This window comes from Cataglyphis hispanica, chromosome 8, assembly GCF_021464435.1.
Source record: "Cataglyphis hispanica isolate Lineage 1 chromosome 8, ULB_Chis1_1.0, whole genome shotgun sequence".
NCBI lineage: Eukaryota > Metazoa > Arthropoda > Insecta > Hymenoptera > Formicidae > Cataglyphis > Cataglyphis hispanica.
The window spans coordinates 1,531,060-1,553,656 of NC_065961.1; the positions used below are offsets into that span (position 1 = coordinate 1,531,060).

General features: G+C 35.1%; 1 protein-coding gene across 2 annotated transcripts in view; it reads left to right on the forward strand.

The window, feature by feature from the left end:
- LOC126851428 (metalloproteinase inhibitor 3) overlaps nt 1-22,597 on the forward strand; it is a 154,852-nt gene that overhangs the window by 62,704 nt on the left and 69,551 nt on the right. The window contains exons 3-4 of one of the 2 annotated variants that reach the window (XM_050595396.1): nt 14,824-14,854; nt 17,153-17,246. In XM_050595396.1, the coding sequence (XP_050451353.1) occupies nt 14,824-14,854; nt 17,153-17,246 (125 nt within the window). The remainder of the gene's footprint in view (nt 1-14,823; nt 14,855-17,152; nt 17,247-22,597) is intronic. The other variant, XM_050595398.1, reaches the window with a different exon arrangement.

Sequence of the window (22,597 nt, forward strand, 5' to 3'; positions counted from 1 at the left end):
GCACTCTTCAAGTTGACCGGATACTTCGCGATACCGGTCGGTGGAAATAATGATTTATGGAACGATATGTTTATTTTAAACTGGCCGTCGTGCCTATCGGTATGCAGTAGTCGAACAATATTCAATGTCGATCGAACAAGACACGAAGCGTCCGCACAGAGTGAAACGGATGAATCGCTCTCGGCGAGAGCGATTTGTCAACGTCTCGGCTAAACTGCTACATAATACGAACTACACGAAGGCTTTATCTCGCATTTCCTCTCGCGTCCGTCGACTTCGCGTTTTTTCGCGCTTCGTGATCCTACAACATCTCGAGAACTAAGTGTCTCTGTCCGCTTAGGAAGTAATTAATGGACGACAGCTCGCAGTTTTGCACAGTAGGAGAGCTCGCGCTTTCCATCGTCTTCTATTACATCAACCTGTATTTATTACACGTTTCTGCAACTGCAATTGCTAATGCGGATTCTTGGCAGTATTAATCTTGATGGGGCACAAGTATTAATTTTCCTACCCTAATCGTTCTCTTTTAAAGTAGCACGAATGGCATGATTGATTAATCGGAGTGGAATTATTATAATAATATAATAATGTTTCTCTCTTTCTCTCTTTATTAAAAATATGTATTCTTTAAAGTATAGGAAACAAATCAAACAAGACTATATGTCAATACAAAAGAAACGAAGTCTCGAAAACTTTATTATTTAATATATTATTTAATAGTTTGATTGTATTTATATGATTTTACACATAAAATAAATATCGCAAATTGTCGTAAAAAAAAAGGCAACGTCTAACGTATCCTGTCGCGTAAACGCGCCGGTCGTTCGCAACAAACTTTCTGTTTAACCGCACATATTAATAATTAACGCGGCACTTGGAATAAACGTCCCAGTCTGCGGCGCGCAAGTTACAGGCGAGAGAAGCTATACAATTATTATCAAAGTTGGTAACGAGTTCGCGCACGGTGACAAAACACGCATTGTCAGAAACATCGTCGCGACCCACACGCGTTTTTCGCCGAAACGAACTCTATTTAATTACGAGTAAAATAGTTTTTGTTATGCAAAATGAGAGAAAATAAGACAGAGAAGCAGAGAAAGAGAGAAATTTGCTGTTCAGCGCGTGCACGCGAGCGCGTGAGAGGTCGGAGAATTTTGTCGTTTAATTATTCTGGATCCTAGGGCGCGTTCAAAGGACGCGTTTCCCTCCCATCGTCGTAGTATCGTCGTCCTAAATTGCGGCCCGCGTTTAGTCTCTCGTAGACGACACCCATATTAAATTTATCGCTTGATTTGAGATGCACGCACCCACTATCGCACCCGCACGTTCATTCATTCGCGTCTTTCGGGTACGCGCGTGCAACAGTGAATATTACACGCGCGAGGATGCGAGCGCGATAGTTAGGCGACGTTAGGCCAAATGAATTTCTAACGTTGCTGCGGGCTTGAATTCATCAATGTGGGCACACATTGTCGTGTGCAGTTTAGTTAGTCCGGCATGGAAATGGTCACTTACGACATAGAAATTCGTTGGACCATGACATAAAGGGACCCGACCCGTATACATACTCGTTTTACGCTCGCGCTAGGTACAATTTTCGATTGCGCGAATTCAGAATTTTGCGTTAAAGAGAGAAATTGAAATATCTTTCACATGCTTTTAATATTTATTAGGAAATTATTGAAGGTAAAGCTTTAAAAGTTTCCTACCACTCAAATGTAGATATATCAAAAATGAAGACATTTTTTACAGATAAAACTAAAGATTAGTTTTCTCTAAAATATAATATAGAGATGTATATAATATTTTAGAGTATTATTGTGTCAATGTGTGTAATAACTAATTTGATTTCAATAATTTTTTTTTTTTTTTGTATATAGGTTGAATGTATAGATACATACTTGATATTTCTTCACTTTGTTTTCGAGAAAACTTGAATTAATGTTTATAAAATATTCTCGATTACACGAATTCATGATTGCGAGTACTGATGTTTCGAGTAACTGCAGTCGTTACTATCCTTTGTCCGCCAAGGCCTGTACTCAAAGTTTCTTGGCCATTTGCGTGTGTAATCCCAAATGTTGTTTACGTAACGATTATTTCGATGCGCAAAACTTGCAACAGTCCGGTTCTGAACTTTGCTACATTGAATTAGACGGCAGCGTTCAAATTCGCGATTAGTGCAGATGGCAGCGGCAAGCGCAAAACTTCACATAGCCGGGATCCTCGTATTGTAACCGTGCTCCGTGCTTACGATGCGGCTTTTCGGGTTTCGACAGTTTATAAATTGGAATAATGGTATACCCGACACGCGGTTACATCTGTGATAACACACATCATGTGCGAAGCCTCGTGATTTTATTTATCCAGATAATCTACTGAAAATTAATTTGCAATGCGATTAAAAATAGGAGATACGGATAAAGAGTGTTGACCCGACAATATAAAAGTTTAAAGAGTTTTTGTAAACATATCTAATTTTTATTACGCTATTTTAGACTTATTGTCTAGAGTCATGACGCAGAGAAAGGTTCAACAACTTCAAATAGTTTACTTTCTAATTACAAATCTAGAAAGATTGATAATTTTAGAGAGAAGATGTGCATAGATATCAAACATTTTACATAGAAAATAGTCACATAAATACTTAATTGATGAAGTTTCAACGTACCAGACATATATGAACGCCTTTTCAAATATAATTGATGTAGATAGAAAATAGTCACGTGTTCCAGACACACGATAGTTCACATTATGATCTATAATTCCCTTTGTCAAAGTTTCATTATTTTTCATTTGCGTAAGGATCGTTTTTACATTTGAAGAAGAAAGTCATTTATTATTTCCGCGACGGGGTTGGGGATGGGGCGATACCTATTCATATCCTATTGAATCGAAGGCAGTAAGTCTCGTCCCGAGCCGAGAGAAACTTTTCGGAACATTGCGAAAAGCTTTTAACGCAGATAGACGTTAAACGAAAATCCATGTATCAAAAAGGATGCTCGATTTTCAAAAGCCTGCAATTTGAAGCTGCATATTGAAAACATAAGAGTGAACACTAAAGTACTGAAAGAAAATGAAATTTACATAGTGATATAATTTTTTTTCTTCTAAAAATTTATAACATTCTGACATTTATGATATTCTATAAATACATATATATTTATATTTTTTTACATAAAGAACAAGAGGACTAGATATATTGGACGTGTGGCATTAAGTAATATTATGACCGTGTAACAATTTAGTAAATCCTTAATTGGATCAGAATTACACCGGAGAAACGTATTATAACTATCGCTATTTACTCTCTCTCTCTCTCTCTCTCTCTCTCTCTCTTTCTCTTTCATAAGATCGACATCTCGGTTTATGCCGGTTGTTATCTGGGTAGAAACAACAAGCCACACATTTCGGTCTCCGAGTAATCAGACTAACATGAGATGCGGACCCAGCCGCTAACTAAACTCTAAACTCTAAAGTCTGCCGCAAGTTAGCTCGGTGTGGTGTCAGCGAGAGCATAGGAGGCAAGTCCCCGGTAGCAAGTGCATACCTAAGGCCCGGCTTGTATACCTGCCAATTGTGAACGTGTGAGTTGAGCCGAAATGTGTGTTGGATCCCGTGAGGTTAACCGCGACGCTAAGATAGCATTCAGGCGCAAACTCCTGAGCTCTTATTTTAATTACCCCGCTCTTCTCTCTGTTATGTGAAGGCTGCGTCATCGAGAAGACAGAATGCGGTAATATGTTTCCCCGCGTGGATCAAGCGCGTGATATCTTCGCACGCGGTCGTGCAACTTTGTTGAAAGTTGAGATTTGATTATCAATAAGATGAAACTTTTCCACGAGAATTTTCAATCAATTTTCGAATAAGAATTCTCTACCTTAAATCTTAGAATTACGAAGAATTTTGAGATGCGTTTCTGATAAAAAAATGATTAATTGAACTTATGGAGATATTGGATATAAATAATATAAATTTCTTTTTTATGTAATATATAGAATTTATTTAAGATAAATTTAAATATTATTAATATTTAATAACAAAATTTTTAGATAATTGTAATAATATTACTAATTATGATTTTTTCTATTTTAATGACAATGGCATCTAATGTGAAGGACTTATAAAATTTTGCATTTTTTTAAAGTAATAAATTTTTGAATAGAATAGTTTTTATTATTAGCTTGAATTCCACATCGCTATCTTAAGATTCGATATTAAGGACGATCTATACGTATACGATTTATACCTAATTAGTGTTCAAAGCATCGATGAGATGCAGTGATGAGATCGCCTGTGGCTATTAATTAACTTTGGGGACGAAAACTCTGCTGGAGATTAATTTATCGGGTAACTCGTCGCGTTAAGAAATCCCTGGTCACCAATGAATCGCAGATAATCACTGCGGGATTTAGAGACCTCGCGCTTCACCTCGGAAGCTGCCGGACGATCCTTATTGACACATTCGTGGTAATCCCTCTAATGACTTGCGCGCAATCCTCTTTCATCCGTGAGATATCGACTTTGAAGTTTGGAAAATTATTTATCTTATCGATTATATTTTTTATATTCAAAGACACTTTAAAGTTGATTAAATTTCTTTTTTATGCTAATAAATAATTAATATGTTTTATATGCAAATAAAAATAAGTCGATAATTTTCATGAAAAATTCATATAACAAGAAATATGTATTTTTATACATCTTCTATTCTTTCTCTCTAGGTTGAGGTTAATTGCTTGCTAAATTTTAATTATAACTACGAAACGTAATGTCACAAAGTAAAAAAGTTTATTTCAGAAATAATAATTTTTATTATATATATTTAGAAATCATATATATATAATATATATAATATAAATGAAAATATTTTATTGCGTTGAGGTTTGTTTGAGTTGAGATACATTATACAATTGATCAATAAAATAAGCGGAAAATGACATTTTACGTTCCGTGGCTATGAAAAATCCCATACTAATTTTTACGATCAATTATACGATCAATTATACATTATACGATCAATTTATTTACTATACGATTCATTAGAGTGATAAGTTGAAGCTGACTGCATACAATGTAACAGGTAACAGATACTCCAAACCGCAGTGCACGTCGCGCTAATATGACTGTCATTTGAGGATATGCGTGAACGCTGCTCTCGACAATCCCGCAAAGCGTTCCGCTGACATGACGCGTTCGTCGCCGTTCCATTATTTATGCATACCGTGTAACGGCCGTATAAATATTTCGGCAAGGATCGTCGAACGTCAGCATTTTTCATAATTTAACAGACGCGCGAGAAATACATTATTGTGCCGCCAAAAAAAGTCAGGCAATCATATTTTGGAAATTATTGGTGAGAAAACATTCATAGAAAATTTAAAAAGACCAACATGTGGTCATCTTTATATAATTCGCAACAGTTTTTATTCTGAAGCTTATCGAAAAAAAAAAAAAATAAGAGATGGAAGCCGCTTAAAGATTTTTTTAAATCTTTTAATTGCAGCATGTTATATAAATTGTCTTTTAAGAGAAATTATTTATTAAAATAATAAAATTGCAAAGTTTTAAATTTAATTAAACGTATATATATATATATATATATATATATATATATATATATATATATATATTGTTCATGAAACATACATAACGTTAAAGACTCACAATCATTCGGCGAATAAAAAATGATTGGTAATCTATTCTTCTCGTGCTTGCTCTCTTAACAACGCTCTCTTATTATTGCATTGAAGTGATCCCCGGCACCAAGTGAGAATCGATAGGCTGATCGTGACGCGTGCCGTCAATATAAAGGGCGCCACGGCACGGCGATTAATTATCTCACCGCTTTCATCCGTAAATTCTTTTCTACGCGGCGTATTATCGTCGTTCGAACGAAACCGGCCGTACATATCCCTGTAATTACGCCTCTCTCTCCGAGCGTTCTTTCTCATCGGCAATTCCTCCATTTCATCGTTCGATGGTCTCTAAAACGAAGCGAGCTACGTCAGATAATGTTCGTTTTCTTGTGCAAAATGGAAAAGGAGTGGGAAGGGGAGTCTCGCGGATAAGAGGCACAAGATTGAGATGACTAACGGTTTGCCGGCGTATAAAAGGTACGCTCGTCGATTAATTCGACGTTTTAATTTGGACAGCGCAGGGCAGGAGTTTGTTCTGCTCTACGCCGTGCTAATCTTCGACGCGGCTCGAAGGGAAAATTAAAGAACGTCGCGCGAGAATGGTCAATTCGGGAAAAAATGAACGAGTTTAAATCGCGCGAAAGGATGATTTAAGGGATAAGAGAAAAACTTTTGTTTTCCTATCTCGAATTGTCACTGCGCGAGCTAATACTTTCGATTGATCTTTTGGTTGCGAAGAGATGAAAAATGATTATAAATAAATCAAGCACGTGTGAGATTAAACTGATTAGTTACTGAGTAGTTCTTTCTTCTTTTATTATCTTAAAATTGCTCTTTTTAATGTAGATCCTCATCTCTCTCTCTCTCTCTTATCATTATTTTTTAAAAAATTTTATTTTTATTTTTGACGCGCAAATGCATTATGCATAGCGCAAAGCTCCGTCGGCATATATATACGACGACGTTTAGGATAGCGCAAACAATGCTCACTCTCGGGAGAGCAGCACATTTCGATCAGAGATCGAGAAAAGCCCCGATACACTATCGGCGCACGGAGCTCGCGGAGTAGGATTTGCACAATGGACACAAAGCGGTATCTTTGTTGGACCATTCTGATTGGACTGCTAGAGTGCCATGCTTATGTTAGTTATGCCGGCGCATTCAGCAAACGGACAGAACCGCTTTGTTGGTACTGGCGTATCATGCTGTAACGAGACCCCATATCGACGGTTCCATTCTCCGGGATCTTCCTATCTTCTCCCTTCTCTTCTCTCACTTATGTGATCGCGAATCCGTCGTTTTCGCGACGACTACCTCCTACCTATCGACCGTCTTACCTTTGTGTCTGCGAATCTGGCGGTGTTGTACGTCGAAAAGTTTTCTCGATCCCTCGAGAAAGTTTATGGATAATGGAGTTAAAGTCACGATATATAGCGAGAGAAAGAGACGGAGATGACTTGACGTCATCTTTCTTCGGTTTAGATATAAGTATGAGCGTCGAGTTTTATTCGTGATAAAGCCGATATACATCGCGAAGTCTGATTACATTACCGCGCGAATTTTGTAACAATTATTTACAAATTATATTACTTTGGAAATATAAGAACATTGTACATAATTATGAAATATTTTTATCTTATTTTTTATTACTAATAATATAAACAGATTTGATTTTAAACAAATATATAATATTATGATTTATTTGTTATTATTAAATAGCGCTTATGTACTATATTATTTTTTATGTATTATTTGTGCATCGTCAATTACGAAATAATGTCTCTAGATTGATTATTCGAGAATAATATAATATATTTTTATTGATAAAAATTCAACATTTAAATATTCTCAATTTTGTTTTGATTTCTTAATTTGCGTGCCAAACTTTAGTCTATATATTACCTGTGATACTAAATTGCAAATTTATCTCGAATTTTTTGTACGTGTGTGACAAACAAGATCAATCGTAGCATCCCTTTCAGTATGAAGCATTTGAGTCATTATCGTGGGACTCCAAAGTCTGCAGTCGGTATCGGAGAATGTGAGCAGGCGCATTCATCTTATGTGGACGACGGTCAGGAAACGTGAGATCAGTTTTATTGTATCGCCGTATTTGCGTCGCGTATGAATGCAAATTTGCTTCATTAAGGTATCGGGGATGCAACGTGAATCGAATAAGTGCACGTCTGTGGCACAACGGAATGCGCCAATTAAGACGGAGCCCACCACGTGCGAAAAATGTAAAAGAAGAACGCCGAAGGAAACGTTGGCGTTTTCGTTTTATGCCCGATTGATAACGTTGAAACACGAACACGAATTTTCGTCTGAACATGGCACATCGTGCAATGAGAGGCGAAAATTTATGATGTGGAATTTTAATAAAATGTAAAAGAAATTAGATGTAATGCGCGCGAATAAAATTCTTTTATTTGGATCATAAAATATATTAAATTTTTCCAATCAAATCTCTTTTCTCAGAAAAAAATTGTACGCGCATAAACAAGATTTATTTACAGATTTACTTAATATTTAGCATATTGATTTATAAATGTTGATAACAACAATTTCATTTTTGCTTCCATTAAAGCTTCCTAGAGGAAGCTTTGTTTTTAATCTATTTTGAGTAAAAAAAGCTTTCTAAGTATTAACATACATTTGTTCTACACATTTTTATATAATCTTTTCATTATAAACTGAAACATTCTTTATGAACGAAAAATGTAAAAAAGACTAGATCACCGGACAACTCGGATGACAGTGAAGAATACAATTGTGGGCAGCGATGCCGAGACTTTTCGCGAAAAAAGGCTGTTGCCAGGGAAGCGCGAGTCGCATGCAAACCTTTCGCGTACTTCATGCGCTGAAATAGTGAATGAATGTTGGTGGGAACTCACTTTGTGGGAGCCGGCGTGTAAATAGTTCCGCGCGCTTTCTCGCGTATGCAACAAATACGGCAAAACTCATTTACGGTGCATGCAAAGCGAATGTCTGGTTTCCGGCTAATGTAGATCCCGGTACTCTGGCTGTTTCATTCGTGAAAGGGAAAAACGGACGTATCTGCTTACCTATGTGTTAGGATAGCAACACGATGTTGGAAAAAGAGCAGCATTCTAAATACCCTCCGGATACTAACACGTTACGAGCAAGTATTTTAATGCTATGTTGTAAAAGCAGAAGATTAGATCAAATTTTATTAAAGTTACGATTGGAATCGATTTTGTCTAAATGTAAAATATATCAGTCAAACATATATAATTTGTATAATCAAAGAGAGATTATTTAACTATTACATACTTTCATGAAATTCAAATCAATTTTATATATGGAATTTTTCTTGACATTTATTGTAAAGCTGATATCACTGGAAAATATAGGTAGCTTCAAAATTTGATCAGAGGCATTGTTTCACTGTCATAATATAAACTTTATTAGAACGTAATCATATTATCGATGTTTGTATACGACGTTATCACAACTAATAAAATTTTTAACGCCAATGTAACACAAAGGACATTTCATAATCAATTAAAATTATAAACTATGTCATAGAGAACATTGGCCTGGAACTCAGCCTGGTAGTAGCCTTAGCTTGCCAAGCAGCTTGCATCGATGAACGGCATTAACTTCATTGAAGTGTAACAAGAGCGCTATATTGTGCCAAACTGCAACAGCAACTAGACATGCACTTTAGCAAACATGTACCTACAATCTAGATAATCGTGCATAATTTAGTGCCATGCTAAGATAGTAATTATAGAATCTCCATTAAACTTACCATCAACTATCTGGAAATGCGTACGGGCGTCTTAGTTCAGATAGCGCGCCCTCCAAGTAAACAAACTTTCTAGTTTGATAGGGACTTTGCAAACTTTGTAAAGATTGAAAAAAAAAAACATGGCGTGATGTGCTAAACTTTTGAGCTTCTTGTACAATGTTATAATAAAACGACGCTTATGTTGCAAACATATAACATACACTATATACACTCGTAAAACCTGACATGTTTTTTGAAACTTTGTTGATAAGTTTCGCAAATTTTTATTGCAAGAACGAACTATTAATAATATTATTAAGTATTATCTCGGTTTGATGATTTTTTAATTATATACATATTATACACACACACATAAAAGCAAGATAATTTACATTTTCAGAAAAAAAATAATTTTAAATTTGATATAAATATTAAAGCAACAAGTTATTATATATAATTTAAATCATTATAATTTATATCATTATTTAATTTTAATTATATATATATATAATAACTTGTTGCTTTAATATTTACATTAAATATAAAATCATTTTTTTCTTCTGGATATGGAAATATTTTTTTTTTTTTATTCAAAAATGAATAACTCATTTTAGCAGTTATTTTCAAATTATAAACGTTAAATAAATTTTTGCAAATTTATGTATCATAATCCAGTTATTTTTTATTACAATTATTCATTTCGCGTCACGGGTCACAAAGATAGAAACCACAATGTCGTAGAATGTCGATGTTCCGTGGATTGAGCTGTCTCGTAGAAATCGGATGGCGCGGGTTACGAGTAAACCGACATAAACCTGCAAGCAAATACAAACAGGCTGATTGCCCTCGAAACTCCCCATCCATCCCTAACCAGTAATTAAACAGGGCAATCTGCACTTCCTATCCACGACAGTGCCATGAGCGGTGAGAATGAGCCAGGTCCTTCGGGTGAAAACGCCTACCTACAGGACGATACAGAGAGAAAGAGAGAGAGAGAGAGAGAGAGGTAGAGAAAGAGAGCGAGAATGAGAATGAGAGGAGGAGAACCATCTGTGTACACTAAGATTATATTTGGCTTGGTCTCCATGCAAATTCATGAGTTACCCGACATCCTGACATTCGACTAGTTTGGTCCGGATAGATGCAAAGCCGTTGTTGGCAACAACTTCGATGGCTTAAACTGTCGCCGATCGAAATTAGATTATGAACGACGTACTGTAAGCGGGAAGAAGATATGTATTTATATAGAGATGTTGAAGAAAAGATACTGCGCAGCTCCTAACTTATAATGATTGTGCGTTTTTAAATTAAAATTTTTTTTTAAATAATAATTTTTGCAATTTTAAATAAATTTGTTATTAAAATATAAAGCTTCTTTAAAATTAATTTTAATTAAGTTGCAGCAGTTAGATTTATATATATATATTTAGTTTGATAGATGTAGTAATCTTTACGATGCAAAAACATGCCGAGACGTATATCGTCTTTATATGATATGCCGAGAGAGGATTTCCTTTATGCAAATCTTAATCTACTCGGCAGAGAAAAAGAAAACTCTTAAACAAGGAGCATCGGTAAACAGAAGGAATATCAAGTTCGCGCAGGGATACGTCGTTTAAATTATTGCGCCTGTAAGACGATAATTATAACGCGAAGCAAGTTGAAGCGGCACGATAATGCTATAACACAGTAGACTGCATACCAAATTTGCGTCTTTGCTTCTTGCTAAGAGAAAGAGAAAGAGAGGAAGAGAGAGAGAGAGAGAGCGCTCGCAATACTGAGTTAACGCGTGAGTCTTGGATGGCAAGATATTATGTGGTAATAAGGTTGTTGAATCATTCCCGTTGAAGTCTCATTTCGTATTTAACGTTGCTGGCTCGCAGAGCGTGAGACGCGGAAATTATTTTGCCGAGAAGTAATTCTGTTCTATGCAGGTGCAACTAAATCGAAATTTACTCTAAAATTCCGAAAATGTAAAATAAAACTCGAATATGAGGCTTGCTATCCTTATATCATATTATTTTATTTCCAAGATCGATGATTTCGAATATAAATGTCCAATTATTTTAATAAACTATAATGTTTATAATATGAATTATATTATTTAATTATACTATTTAAAATAATTAATTTTTTTTATTTTTACTTATCTGATCTCGATCTCGTTCGATTGTGCTAAAAGTCTTTATCCATCATTGACAAGATTTTTTAGAGAATTTGTATAGGAAAATATTAAATTCAATGGTAATCATTGTTGAGTCTCAAAGTACAATAGATGCAGTTCACAGAATGTTTCATCAGCATCATCGGATATCTTAGCGGTAGATATCGATTCCCTGCTTGATATCGATACTGTTTACTCCAACAGGCTTTAACTGGAAGCCTTCCATTAGCAACGCGTAACGTCATGACGTTCGCAATTAAAATCAGATCTGGTTTTTCGCGCGGAAACTTAACTCTTATCGGGACTCTCGAGTATTCACTTTGAGAAAGTGGATAGAGAGATAGCTCTGCTACGCTCCGATATGTTTCCGACTTGCCGAGATGTCCGTTCTTACGCAAACAATTGACGCAGAACAGGACGTGCGAAGGCTAAGTCGCGTCGAGTATTTACATTATAATGGTGCACGCAACCGTGATTCATCGAGTTTCGTACCGTTCGTTATTAATGGCCGCCGGACTCGCGCCGCTATCGCCGAGCATTGTGTGTCAGTCCTTCTCGTTCTACACGGTATGCCCCTCGCATTAACATAAGCGCCGTATCTCGTGTGGTGTCACGCGGAGACAGGAGACACCACGGCAACTACTCTTGCCTCACTCCTTCTGTTTCCGATATACCAAACCCCATAAGGCTACTCTCACATTGGAGTTCGCCAGCGTTCGTGTCCTATCGTTGTCTGAATTGTCGAAAACTCATCAATGCACTCGCGAAGGATACTTCTTTATGTTTATAACAGTCTGTCTATAGAATATTTGAGTCATAGATTTTACAAACAATTACATAGATTAATAAAATTATATAGATTACAAAAATATGCATATGCAATATGAATAACAGCATGACTAAGAGAAGCTGAAGTTCGTTTTTAAGCAAAAGTAAATATATTTTGTTTATTTAAAAATAACATAAATTGCTAGCTTAAATAAATCTTTTACGCGGATAAAAGCTGATGTGAGACTAACTTAATGAAGATTGAAAGAAACAGTCGCTCGTTCTCCTCGCTCTAATGATGACGTCGCCGGAATCCGTTCGGATGCATTCTAAGTGCCGACACGCCTCTAAATTAGTGTATCTTCGCTCTGTATTCTCGAGGTACTATACAACGTCGAGATTGCTTGACATGTAAAAAGTGCCGCTGCTCGGCTCGCCTCGTCTAAATATAGAAATTCGGTGGAAAACTTGTCGTCACGTGGTACACGTCTTCGAGAGCTGTCCGCGTCATCTGCGCTAGCTTCAACGAAGAGAAGAAACATGAAGCCGTGACGGCGAGGAGAGACGGTCGCGTTCATTGAGAAGCGGGCCCGGCGGCTGCCTCCTGTGTGCTTAATGTTGTTCGCTTTCGTTCCTTTTGACGCAATTAGTCGAGCAGACACGGCACTCATGTTAAGAGCGACGCTGCATTTACGTCACTTACGAAATTGGAGTCCGCAGTATATTTGGACAGCTTTTGTGTAAAGAAAACTACACGCAGTGTTTTAACTTTGAAAATAATTATATTAAAAAAATTAAATTTTATATTTTTTTTTAGACATAATATTAATAATATGAGAAATTGATAATTTTTGTTACATTTGATATTATTAATTAAAATTCAATCGATAGAACTATATCAACAGTTGTCATGTCGAGTGAATGCCATTGAATGATAAAGTTTATAGCCTGCGATTGACATGAAACCATTCCCGACTCGATTATCACCAAGGAAATGACACGTCCCGATATCTCCGTGCTTCCTGTTTTAGCAATGAAACTTTGCGTAGAGTAGCGGATTGTGAATTTCAATTCGCATTAAAAAACTGAATTATTAATATGTAAAATGGGTAAACTATGAATATAGAATAAATATACGCAGAAGCAATATACATATGAACAATATAAAATTATTATGAGCGCGTTAATAGAAAAAAGAGAAAGTGAGAGAGATACGTATATATATATAAAATAATTAAAATAATTAATTTTAAGTACCTAAAAAATTTTTGCATTAATAATAAATTAATCTAAGTGAGATATCATCAAGCAATAGATATTCTGGAATGGGAATAAAAATAGAGAAATTGTATTTTATATTAATTTACATATTTAGTCATTATAAATACTGCTTGCGTTGTGTTTTTTACCATGTACAAATATTGTCGTGATCAAAACGTTGCAAAGCAAATATTTTATATTTAAAATAGAAAATTTTCATGAAAAAAAAAAATAGAACTTTGCAAATATTGATTAGTTGCATCGACATTTTTGCTAAGTGAAAAATAATTCTAAAATTTTCAGGATATTTGTAACTTAAATATAATTGAATAGAAATGTTAGATAATTTATATAATATTTATATTTAAAACAACTTTTTTTACTAATACATATTTTAATGATCTTTAAAAATGGAGAGAAGGCACGAAATCATATAACATAGCGAGGATATATCAAATTAAAGTTTCGGTTTTTATCAAAAAATCTTATGCGGATCCTTTGAAGCATCTTTCGTGCATCTTAGTACATAAATTGTGCTCTACGTTGCGCCGCAATCTCGTTTGAATGGGACCGTGCACGACGTGAACGCGGATTGCACAGACGGTAGCGCGAAATGAGTTAAAACCGTCCATACGTGCGTCTCTCGAGAATGGAGGATATACTTCTTTTCGCGGCGCATCCGGTCTTTGCGCCATTCCAGACCGCCTTTGTGCGTACCATTTGCGTAAAGACGCGAGTAAAAATGCCGCGTAATTTATTCGCCGGCGAGCGAGCAGCCGAATCTCGCGAATGCGTATCTCCTTGTCTTGCCGCTTGCCCGCCTAAGGAAACGCGCGGTTTTCTTTCAATGCGGTGTATCTCTTTCAGGACAATCGCACGCATGTTACATTCGTTTCTTAAAAGAGAAAGGATTCTTTATTCGCATCTGTCTTTCAACGGACGATTCAGTTCCGTGGGAATTTATTTAAGAGGTCTATTATGGAAAATTAAAAAGTACATTTTTACTCTCATCGATGGAAAATTAAACAATTTATTGAAGGAAGATCGCGTTGCATAACAAAGTCAATTTATTTTGATCTACTCATAGATTGAGTTACGATACAGATATTGATAAAATGCAATCTTTAGAATAAATATCTTATTAATCTCTCATTTTTTTTCTCTTCCTCTTCAGAGAGATCGCGTATTCCACGATTGATATTTCGCTTTATAATGATGACCCGTTCTTACTGTTACAGGTCGTTATGTTGGCGGCAATCTTCTCGGCAGGTAAGTAAGTAGGAAGTAAGACGATCGTCCAACCAACCTCCTCTTTGATCCGTAGTAATAAAAGGAGGGTAATCCTGCACGGAACTCGGCGATATAAAAAGACGTAGCCTCTCTTAGATATACTTTCCGCAGAGCAAATAGTTTCGGATGAGTTTTCCTCCGCGGCGAACTTTGCAATCCCGACGAAGGAGCTGACGCGTGATGCACACGTGGCTTCTTATACTTTCGTCTTCTCGGTGAGTCCGTTTTCTCTCTTTCTCTCTCTCTCTCTTCTTCTCTCTTGCATCATACAAAACGATGTCGCGATCCTACGCCCCTCGCGTCGTATTCTTTTATCTTCCGGTCGGTGGCACTTTGAGTTCGTGCGGTTTCGCGCCCTCTTTCACCCCTCCTTCACCCCTCCTTCACCGCTCCTTCACCCAACGCCGCGGGAATTGTTGAGGAAGTTTGCTTTGACCGGATAAAATGTAATTTTCGGGTACCGTCGACCGCTTTTAGTTTGGAGCGCTTGTCAGCGAAACCAATTTCGTGTTGCAAACTCTGAATGGAATTGATGCGGAGCAGAAGAAGAAGAGATTTTTACATTCCTGTAGCGATATTGCGAGCTTTATTTAGTCATGCTCGCGCACATCTTGCGTCAGAAATCATCTGAAGGCTACTGTGTTAAACCAAAAAATTTTACTGCTAAGAGAAAATATTTTTCTTTCAAATATTAAACATTATTATACGATTAAAGTAATTTTTTTTTTTTTAGATACGATTTTTTTCAAAATATGAAATTTGGACGAACATATATTTTTCGTTTACATTATTATAATTGATAATTGATTTTTTATTATATTGATGATATATATAGATTTATAAATTATCAATACTTAATAATAACGCCGTGTTCCAAACAGGTACTATAATTCGCAGCATGAAATTTTAAACCAATAAACCATAATTGCCAAATTCTGTCGTCAAAAAATATGATTTTTTTTTTTAATTAATACGAGAAATGTTCGCATATAAATCTCAAGACTTGAAGCTTAGTCATTATATTATATTATATTACACGTGTACCTGAGTGCACATATCTTTCGTTATTTGCTAGCTCAAAGCTGGTGTCGTGTAAAAACTCGTTTCAGCGACCGTCAACAAGCGGACACTGCGTCGCGAAAAATGAATTTTTCCTCCTACGTTTCGCTAATGAACACAAAGATACACCGCACGATCGTGTTATATTCAACGGGCATTATCAAGCACGTAGCAAGCACATTGGAGAATATTTCACTAATATACATATATCTATACAGAGAGTTTATTATATATAACATATATAAGTACCATAAGCCGCCCAGCAGAAAAGATAGTAAGCTCATTAAGGGAGGAAAGAGGAGGATGGGATTCTAAAACTTTTAACGAAATATAATTTTACTCTCATGTTACAATGTTGGATTATGCGAGATGCCCGAGTGAAATTATAAAACACACTTTTCTCACTCGGCTGCATCTAAGTACATCGAACTGTTTAGATCTTTGGAATTTTATATATATTTGCTTTTTTTTTCATAAATTTATATAATTGTGTTGTGATTCATTGTGCTTTTATAAAAGTGCTGGAAAAAGAAATTATTAAATAAGATTGATTTAAATATCATGAAATTTCTTCGAACAAGAATTTTGCTTAATTCAAATAAAGATTTTTGGATATTTATTTTCTCAATGAATTGCTGTGATATAGAAAATTATTATTTACATATGGAATCAGTTGATATATAATTTATAAAAATGCTTCTAATAATGTGTCGTTTAATTTTTTTTTTCTGGTGATAGAATTTGGCTATGTTTTTGCAATATTGGCGGCCAGCGACAGTTTTTTAAAGTTTATCGAATGTATTATTTTTACCACTGATTCTAATCTCTTGACGATATCTATAATAAATCAGAATTATGCGCGATTATGTGAATATTCAATATGCAATATATTGAATATGATTTATGTAATATATGCGTATTCAATATTTATTCAATACTTCATTCGACGTACCATTTCAAAATTGAATATTTTATTCTCATTTTGATCGTCTTGTGCGAATATAAATCAATTTTCTATCGGCATTCTAATGAAATTTTTGTCATGTTGGTACATTATTTCAAATATTGATACGAATAAATATAATAATCTGCGTTTACCGAAATGCTTTGCTGGCCGCAATATGTATCTGTATTGCGAAAATGATGCGTGTGCGATGAGAATTTGCATTATTACGAAAATACATCGTGTGGCAACCGTCAAGGTAAGATGTAATCCAGGATGGCAGGTGCGCGACTGCATTTTGGAGACAAGCCGAGTGTCCGAATTTCTTGGAGAAGAGGACCATTAATTCAGCGCTCTCGGCGAGTAAAGGTAGGCATTACAAATTGATATAAGACTGCGGGCCCGATGCATTGCTATAGGAAATCGACTAAAGTGCCCGATCAAGTTTGATGATACGGTTAAATAGAACTTCAGGGATGGCTTGCGTGTAGACATCATCTTTTGAATAATTACATCGATGATGTACCAGAAAAGATTGTATTCGTAAAAAAGTCACGAAACTCTAATTTACTCGACTAGAAAAATTGCATCATCTCTATATATATAATAAATGATACAATAATATTTACTTTAATTATTATTTTTATTAGAATTTATATTGAGATATTAGAAATTTTACAGAATATCTGAAATTTTTCATATTGAACTTTCTTATCAAAAATGTAATTAAGATGTTTTTATGACAAAAACATTCCTTGATACAATTATATACAATTATATTCTAGATACAATTATATACTAACATTAAATTTATTATATTAAGTTTAGAGAAAAATACAATATAATAAATAATAAATTACATATTATGATGAAAGTCTGTTTATTGGTAAATAACCGCTATTCATGTAATCAAGAAAGGATGTATTTTTCTTCTCATTTATGAGGAAAAAAATTTTAACGATTGAGAGGTTTTTCCCTTACATATCTATTATCTTCTTATTATTTGCAGTATCCCCTTTCGATAACGGCAATGCATCGGTAATCCCGCTTCGTAAAATAAAAAGAGCTCAATGCATTGGCTTTCTTTTTATTCGGCATAAGGCTGTATTTCCGCATCGGTACAAGTGCCATGCCGACATATATATCAATATAATGCCGCTTGGTAAAAAGAGAACAATGCTTGCTCTTATTTGAATTAAAAACGTGGTGATTATAAGTTCTGAAATCCATATTTGAATGTACGATATAATATATTGGCGGATTTTAATCTAAATCTTTTTATTTTTTTTTTTTACAGACTATATTTTTTAAAAATTACATGAGAATATGTGTATATAAAAGGATTATTTCATAAACATATATATAATAATCTGAGCAGATTGTTATATATATTTATAAATAAGCTACAGATTTATAAATAATTTATGACGAATACTATATAATATGAATGTTTTTTATAATTGCTATTGATTTTTTTATATAATGTTATTTGAGAAAACTTGTCATATATATATATATAGTAGAATGGGAATCTATATTCGAACATGTTATCAATTTCTATATGTGTGCGTATAAGTTCAAATGATTCATTGCATCCATTAATTAACGAATGGAACAACATTGGAAATGCCTGAAACTTTCATTTCATACATCAACTGGTGCATGGTTTAGCTTGAATATAGCATTAGCTTAAATATAGTTTCTCATATGACGTACTTGCGTCAGTGCAGCATTTAATCGAATATTTCATTAAATTATAATATTTGACATTATTAATCTTTGCAGTATTTATATCTGAGTATGATCGCAGCAATCGTATTATTTATTATTTAGAATACTATAACTGCAAGAAAATATTATCTTAGATCTCACATGTTTCTTCAACTATCAATCAGATTTTCTATCAAGAACTGAACACGTTCTATAAAATTCTATGATGTCTGGAAATATCTTTTTATTGTTCATTAAATTGTTTATGGCGCTCCGGCTACGAAAAATTGGAAGCTAAACATACTTGGAATCGAAAATTTTAATTCTTAAATGCACAGCATTCGCGATAATTGTCTTTTCAGCGCCGTTTTGAAAGTTTCCAAGTGCTTATATAAGATCGCAAAGTTTTTACGTCAATCTTAAACAATCAACATTTAATCTCATTTTTTTTATTTTTGTGTAAGTATATGCTGGCTGAAAGTCAGTTTAAAAAATGTCATCTACTCTATCGAAGAGATAAAAAACTATGTACATTTAAGGATTAACGTGTACATGTAACAATGAGCGGTTTCAACAGTTTCCCTCGCGCAACAATTAGTATCCGCGAAGCAAAATTGGAGGGGACACTTGTCACTTGACTGTTGTCACAAACGGGAAGAGGAACGGGCTTGTCATTTCACCATTGTGCAGAAGTTAGTCGCTCCGTTGTTACATAATAGTTGGACTACTGTGTTATTCAATTGTATAATTCCCAGTCGGTGGGCCATATAACCCGCATATAATTCGCCTATATATCCTGTTGATATCAATTGATTGCCGATGGCGATCGGTCATGTTTTTGCATTATTTCTGACTTGTATCAACACCCGTGCGGTTTTCATGAGATTTGTGCATTGCTATTTATAATTCATCGTGATGTATTCGCAGAAGTGATCTTAATTTTATTATTGCGCCATTTAAAATGCGCGACAATTACATTGTCCATACATAATCCCCACACGTGTTCCGTTTTGTTTTCTCAATACGTAGAATAACTTTTATTATCTTATTTATTATATTATATTTATTTTATTATATATTTTAGTAACTTGAAATATTTGCAATTAATAGAAGCCAGAAATTCTGGTGATGTTTTCGCATATTAATATAATGTCTAGCGCGAAAATTGCAACGAAATTCATTTTTATTTTTATGAATTTTTGAGAAAGAGAAAAGAGAATTCATATTTGGAAAATAATACTGCTTTATTCATTACAAGTTATAGCACACATTTTCTTTTTTTTTTTTATAAAATTTATAATATATATTCATTGAAAACAAGAACGATAAAATTATCACACCAAAGTACTTTAGATTTTATAAAGATTTTAGAAGGAATCTCAGAGCGACATCCACGGCATTAAACATTCTTTCATTATGATTTTATACGAGAAATTTTCTTATATCAACTGACGTCGTATTTCAGAAGTGCAAAGTATTCTCGTACATTTTTCACAAGTAAAAGAATCAGTTCTAGCTGTGATTTATATTTCATACCGTAGCAGTTGAGTCAATATATTAGCTTGGTCCCTCCTGCTTTTCATAGAATTTTCAAAAACTAGTTCAGCAAACTCGATCGGATGCATGACTCATATACGGGTCTGCACTTTTCCATTATCTTTGCATCAGTATTCCTGCCGTCGCCTAGCATTGCATTAAAATGTAGATCACCACGTTTCCCGTTTTCTCAACCAAAATTTTCTCCAAAAAATGCATCTAATTCTCTTTACTTTTATGTCACATTAGTCGCACATTCTAGATGTAATAGAATTGGAATTGCCATATGCGTTATAGAAATTTCATACAAATTGGAAATAATTATTAATAAAAATATTTCTTATTATTTTTACAAAAATTAAAAAGATTTTTTTACTTGGCACAAAATTAAACGATAATAATATTACAATTATTATAATAGCGTAATTATCTTTCAAGAAATATGGCGAAACACCAAGTGTTATCAAGTGTGTTGTTATAATTTATGACGCAAAGAACGGAGATTAATGTGTCTGCATTCTAATGTATATTAATCCATCCTTGTACATAATGAATGTGCATTTTCGTTGCAATGTAGAAATTCCAACGAAATACTGAAAAATTGCAAGCGGGAAGCTTGCCAATTTCTTATACACTGCAGAAAAATAACGAACTACTGAACAATCTAAGAAAGACGTAATAATATTTTATTTGTAGATAAATTTTGCGATCTAGTCTTCTCATTTCTTTCTTTTTTTTCTTTGAAAAATATTCAAAATCTAAATTTTCTGTCGTTAATTTTTGAATATTATTATTTAATATTTCGACAGTAAAATATCTCCGATTAAATTGACGCTGATAAAGAAATCGAGACTATCGAAAAATAAGAAATAATGGAAACAAATAAATGAAAGACATGAGTATTATATTTGATATTTTCGATCCAAAACGGATGTACTGGTTTTCAAACTGTTACGTAATCCGTGAAATCTCGAATTGCCAAGAATGATATCCGGGTTCACTGTGAGAAACAGTGAGAGATTAATGTCCCGGGTCCAAAATCTTCAACGGAACTTTTACGTTACACTGTGTACGCTCCATGAGGAGGAAAACACGAGTAGCCCGGCTCTTAAATCAGAGTACGACCTGAAATCCTCGTTATCCTCTGCTCACAGAGTTGCGCGACAAGAAATGTCCCGCGTCCTACTCCGATTCCGCGATAGGATTCTTGGGTCCGGATTTGGCGGCACCGAAGATGCACTGTGTCGGCTACTATAATAGGGTGGCAAGAAGTGCGCTGGAAGCCGCGGAGGGAAAGAGCGGGTGCGGGGAGGGTTGCGGGGGCATATTACCGATGCAGAGGATGTCGCCGACATGTGCGCGCGCATCCCGAGCTCATTTCCATAACGGGTTAGGTACATATTACCATCGTACGTATGTACGTATCTATATATATGCGCGCGTTTGAATTACGAATAGATGCATCACTCGGCGAATGCGTCTTGCGAAGGTTACCTGCCATTCGGCACGGTTTGGCCTCGACGGAAGCCTCTCGAAATCTAATGATATGTTGCGTATTAATCTTGTGGGAATCACCGGTCATTGTGAGGTAGCTCGGCGGAATACAACGAGTCATATGAAGATGATATTGCAGGTCCCGGGGGACTGAGAAAAGCCGCATGATTTCGATATATTAATCCGCTGCGAATATTTATTATAGCTTCTGATATTACGCGAGCCACTTATCTTGCCGTACAAAATCGATTTTTGAACACATCAAATTTAATTCTTTGTAGAAGAATCGGTTTGATAAACGTAATATATGCGAAATTATAGCCGTTGTTGGAAAAATATGAATTATACTCTTTTGACAGGAAAACGATATTTATTTTAACTGCTTTCATGTAATATAGATGCCAGAAAAACGTTATCAGATATTAGACATCATGAATTATTGTAATATGTACAGCATGGTATGATGTTAAAAACAGACTGATAGGAGTTTTGACAGAATCACGTGAAATGGGCGTATCTCATAAATGGCTAAATTCGAATTGCCCGTTTGTCAAGTGGATAAATCGTTCAGTTAGATAATATCGTCGAACGGGGACAAATTGACAAACATGTTACGTCGGGGGAAAAAAAAAAAAAACGCGCTCACCGAAACGTCGGGAATATTGCCGCGGGAACTGAGAGAAGTCAACAAAAAATTGGCAATGCGAAATACCGGGGAGAGCCAAGGGAAAAATCGGAAGCCTACACGAGTGGCGTTATGTAAAACACGATGGCGCGTAACGTCGAACTTTTCTCGTGCTAATAAAATGTAAAACGTCCCACCGGAGCGCTCACGGTAGGGCGAATCGGCGAAAAGAAATATGCTTATCAACCTTTAATAAAAACAGCCGCGTATTGCATAATTCACGCGCTAATTTATGCGACGACCGTACACCCTCGTACGTATTAGAGGAAAGCAACCTCCCTCCCCCGCTATGTTA